This window comes from Barbus barbus, assembly GCF_936440315.1.
Source record: "Barbus barbus genome assembly, chromosome: 24".
Taxonomy (NCBI): Eukaryota; Metazoa; Chordata; class Actinopteri; order Cypriniformes; family Cyprinidae; genus Barbus; species Barbus barbus.
Window position 1 is genome coordinate 19,849,347 of NC_136752.1, and position 4,962 is coordinate 19,854,308.

A 4,962-nucleotide genomic window follows, 5' to 3' on the forward strand; every position below is an offset into this window, starting at 1 on the left:
GCATTGCATCATCTTGACATTACTTTTTCTTAGTTTAGTCGTTTGAAAACCAAGGCACCTGTAGAAGGTTTTTGTTTTTTGTTTTTCCTAGAAAATAATCAATCTCTGAGCCAAAAGCGTCACTTTATCTATTAGGTGCCCTGACTTGTTTCCTGTAGAGCATATAAAGCTGACGGCAGGAATTGATCTTGGCTTGTTTTTCACTGTAGTTCATGCCGTCATCCTCATTCACATTGCGGGGCTTGTTTACTGCAGTTCGCATTTGCTCAAGGAAAAACATCCCCTCCCACTTGCTTGGGCTACTTAAATCTGTCCCTTTCACCGGGCAGTTGGAACGGCAGGAGGTAGCAATGTCATATAGACTAGACAAATCATGATTATGTAAATAGGTTTATTGGAAGACCAAGTATTAACCAACATTAGAAAGCTTTTTCAGTCATACCTCTGAAAGCAAAGAAAAGCTCCCTATCAAAAGTGCATTGAGATCAGCTCAACAATTCGCAGACAATTTCCATATAAATCAGTTATATATATAAATAAAACGTTTTAAATGTTTAGTTCTCACACACAAAATGAAATTCTGTCGTTTGCTTTCATTCATATTTTTCCAAGCCTGAATTTCTGGTGTGAAACAAAAGGAAATGTTAGACAGAATGTGAGACGGTCCCTGTTAAGTTTCATAGCACCTTTAATTCCAATAAATGGCTATCGTTCTTCCTAACATGTTCTTTTCACTAATGAAAGGGGGTTTTCAACGACGTTGGAGTGTATAATGATGACAGAATTTTATTTTTTCCGTGAACTACCGTTTTAAGTCGCCTGTAGGCGCAAGTGTCTTTTAACCCCGCCTCTTTGGCGTTGATTGGACAGCGTAGGTTGTTTTCGCAACGCGATTGGCTACTGGGCTTGTCAGTCATATTTACAGCCTGTTATTTACCACAAGAGGGCTAGGAAAGACTGGGTATTCTGCTCTGGAGCTTCAACAGCTGATATGAACGGGTAGCGTAACCAAATGCCTCAAAGAACAACGGGAGCTAAAACAAAAACAGGATAGTCGCTCTAATTTTTTATTTAGAAGCAGAAAAGCGCAATATGAGGCACGCATCGGCATCTAATGAAACTATTGAAAACTCCTCTCTCACCATGACAGACTTGTTCAAAATTTGCACACAGTGCGAGCGGCTTAGTAAAAAGGTAAGAAAGCGAAGTGCTTTCTAGTGCTTTTAGTTAACCTGTTTTGTTAGTCTACTTATTTCATTGATTTGAAATATTGTCCGTTTATTGAGTCCGTTTGCTGCAGTGCAGTCAGTTCTTTGTACTTGCATCATGAACACTGCTGGCTTGTTTTTCTCAGTCTTCTGGCATCGGATCAATAGACATTCGTCTTTTAGCAATGACTGACAGTATTAAAGTCAGTGTCACATTGTCTAAATGCTGTTTTGTTTTGTTTTTCATTCAAGCAACGCACCAAAATCATATATGCAAGATTGCCATTGTGTGGAACTGATGTGTGTTGCTGCAAGGGAACAGATTGAATTCCTTACGGCGTCAAGTTTAATAGCATTAAATAATGTATTTTTAAAGGATTGCTTGTATATTCCTGTCTGAGTCAGCTATTTTGGCATGATTAAGTCACTGGTATATTGCTAACCCTGACAACCTTTTTGTTCATAGTGAATCTAGGTAGATTTGAGTCATTCTCTTTGTCTCTTTGAATCATTCTCTTTGACAGCTTCTGTCAATAACAGATGAATGATGTTCAAGGTCTGACTGACTGTTGCTACTAATTGTATTAAGTATTGTGTTATGTATTATGAAGAATTTATTTTCTGGCCCATGCCAGAGAAATGTCTAGAACCAGCCATTGATATTTGAGCTGAGGAAGGATGTTGTTTTTAAGAGCTCTCAGTCTGATGCTAGGATTTCTCAGATATAATAGTCGTAGTTTCATGCCAAGTGCTTCTCTCAGGTATTTACGTCGATCATGTAATCATGTTATTGGGTTTGATCTTTTTAGGACGTTGGAGTGCGAATCCCCAGACCGGTGGGAAATGGACCAAGTAGATTCATACTAGAGAAAGAGGTTAGTGTTAACATCAACCCTGCTGGATTTAAAGTTGGCACGAATCTCATTCCAAACATTTCAATCAACAAATTGCACCCTTTATGACATTAACAGCATTTATCATAACAGTCTAGTGAAACTATTTTAACAGTACTGAATTCCCCAGGTTTACCTCATCTTTATTCCCCTGTTTTCCCAGATACTTCAAGTCAGTAAATTGGATGAAAGAATACAGTCGATTTTTGAGGACGCCTTTGCAGTGCTCGGTCGCCTTGACAACATCTCCTTAGTGATGGGGTTCCATCCTCACTATCTGGAGAGCTTTCTTAAGACACAGCATTACCTGCTTCAGATGGACGGTCCATTGTCTCTGCACTGCAGACATTACATTGGGATAATGGTGAGATTCCAGACTGTATTTTTGTATGCAACTCAAAAATCTCATTGATAGATTTTTCTAAATGCGTATTTGTATTCAACAGGCTGCTGCCAGGCACCAGTGCACGTATCTGGTCAACCTGCATGTGAATGATTTCCTGCAGGTCGGAGGAGATCCAAAGTGGTTGAATGGTCTGGAAGAAGCCCCACAGAAGTTGCAGGCTCTTGGGGAGCTCAATAAGATCCTGGCCCATCGCCCGTGGCTGCTCACCAAAGAGCACATTGAGGTATAACTTCAACCTCACAGTCACTCAAGGATACTTGCCTACAGCTGTTACGCAACTCTAACAAGCGCAAAGAAGTTTTATAATGCTGTTAGAGACAACTATTAGATATTAGGTCAGTCTGGTTTCAGTAGATATGAATTTTATTAGTTGTAATGGAATTATAATAATACGTGCCTTTTATATGGTGCTGTGTTTTTGTGGCAAATCTGATCATTTATTTAAAAGTACATACAGTGATTTGAATGGTCCTATTCTATGATAAGTATGAAGTATGAATTGAATTAAAAGTATGCCAATTTATAAAAAACATGTGGATTAAATTCCATAAATTAAAAGCATGTTAGTTTCTGAATAAATATTTGTTTGGATATTGTATATTGGATATGTCCGGTAGAAACATCTGTACTAATATCATAATTAAAAAGAAAAAAAGTCTCATTAAAAGACTGAAATTCTTGAATAGAAAGTTGTATTTAATAGTTTGGTGTAATGTTCCTTTGGAGAAAAAAATAGTTTCACAGCTTAATATTTGAAAATGTTATAATGTGTTATAATATAATTCATAATATTTGTAAAGAAAGGTCTTTGAAAACAGTAAATAAGTTGCATTCCCTGGGTATGGAAAGCATGCCATTACTTTTTACTTGATTGTTACGACATGAGTCATTAAACTGAAACCTTTTCTTGAAAAAGTTTTTCAAAACCACCTGAAACCAACACGAATACCAAGAGTGCATTTCTAGGAATTACATTTTTCAAATCTTTGTCCTTCTCTTTGTTGTGGACACTATTATATTTTTTTTGTAACAGCGTCTACTGAAGGCAGAGGAGCACAGCTGGTCGCTGGCCGAGCTGATCCATGTTGTGGTGCTACTCACACTCTATCACTCTCTGGCCTCCTTTACGTTTGGTTGCGGCATCAACCCTGACATCCACACAGATGGAGGACATACGTTCAGGCCGCCCTCGCTCAGTGGTTACTGCGTTTGTGACATTGCCAATGGCAATGGTACCCTCGAGGAGATGTTTGGGAACCAGCAGGTGAGACTAAGGGAAATGTAATCAAAGAAGATTTTCTAATATTTGCTAGTCTTCCATCCAGTGGTCCTGAAAAGAGATCTGTGGAATGCATGGAGTGCAAGGTTCAAATTCCTAACTATAGAGTTTACATAAACTTGTGATGACCTTGATTCCTCTATGTGTGTGTTTAGGTGTCTGAGTTGTCTGGTGAGGTGGAAGTGCTGATGGAGAAGATGAAGCAGCTCCAGGAATGTCATGACGAAGAGGAAGCCAGCCAGGAGGAAATGGCCACTCGTTTTGAGAGGGAGAAGACCGAGAGCATGCTGGTGGTCACCTCAGGTTAGTGGATTTTTTTTTTTTTTTTAGACAACAGTTCTAAACAGTTCCAGGATGACTTGTATTAAAACAATATGTTTGGTCAACAGAGGATGAGGAGTGTGTACCATCCAGAGATGTTTCAAGACACTTCGAAGACCCTAGTTATGGCTACAAGGACTTCTACAGAAGAGAACATGTACCCACTCTCAGAGTGCAGGTGAGAAGAAAGTCACATTGTCTTGCTTGTTGCCGTTGGTAGTCAAAAGAAAATGGAGGACTAAAATAACAAAAATATGATATTTTCTGCCCTTGACAGGACTATAGTTGGGAAGATCATGGCTTTTCGCTTGTAAATCGGCTGTATCCGGATTTTGGACAGCTTCTGGATGAAAAGTTCCAGATCGCATACAATCTGACGTACAACACAATGGCGACACACCAGGGTGTGGACACTTCCATGCTTCGTCGTGCCATCTGGAACTACATCCACTGCATGTTCGGGATTCGGTAAGTCTCTCCACTTTTTATTTAGATTTCTTTAGACATTATTTAGATATTAGCTGTTATTGTTATTTTATTTGTATTTAGTTATTTAAATCATATTGTTGAGGTATCTTTCTTTCTCTATTACACGACAGGTACGATGATTATGATTATGGAGAAATTAACCAACTGCTAGACCGCAGTTTTAAAGTCTACATCAAAACTATGGTGCGCACTCCAGAGAAGATCACTAAGAGGATGTACGACAGCTTCTGGAGGCAGTTCCAGCACTCTGAGAAAGTAAGAAGCACTTCAGACCTAAAAATGAACAGACAACAGGTTATTTTTAAAGGTTAAATCATTTCAGTTTGAGCTAACAATGATTCTCAAAACCTTGATTTTGTCTTTCAG

The 4,962-nt window shown here is 38.8% G+C and overlaps 1 protein-coding gene across 4 annotated transcripts in view; it reads left to right on the forward strand.

Moving 5' to 3' along the window:
• LOC306843609 (sestrin-1-like) overlaps positions 1-4,962 on the forward strand; it is a 47,498-nt gene that overhangs the window by 39,993 nt on the left and 2,543 nt on the right. For 3 of the 4 annotated variants that reach the window (XM_079375161.1, XM_079375163.1, XM_079375164.1), the window contains 8 exons: positions 2,018-2,083; positions 2,265-2,465; positions 2,548-2,730; positions 3,541-3,771; positions 3,942-4,089; positions 4,176-4,285; positions 4,385-4,575; positions 4,707-4,851. In XM_079375161.1, coding sequence (XP_079231287.1) covers positions 2,018-2,083; positions 2,265-2,465; positions 2,548-2,730; positions 3,541-3,771; positions 3,942-4,089; positions 4,176-4,285; positions 4,385-4,575; positions 4,707-4,851 — 1,275 coding nt within the window. Of the gene's footprint in view, positions 1-959; positions 1,195-2,017; positions 2,084-2,264; positions 2,466-2,547; positions 2,731-3,540; positions 3,772-3,941; positions 4,090-4,175; positions 4,286-4,384; positions 4,576-4,706; positions 4,852-4,962 lie in introns of those variants that run through there. The other variant, XM_079375162.1, reaches the window with a different exon arrangement.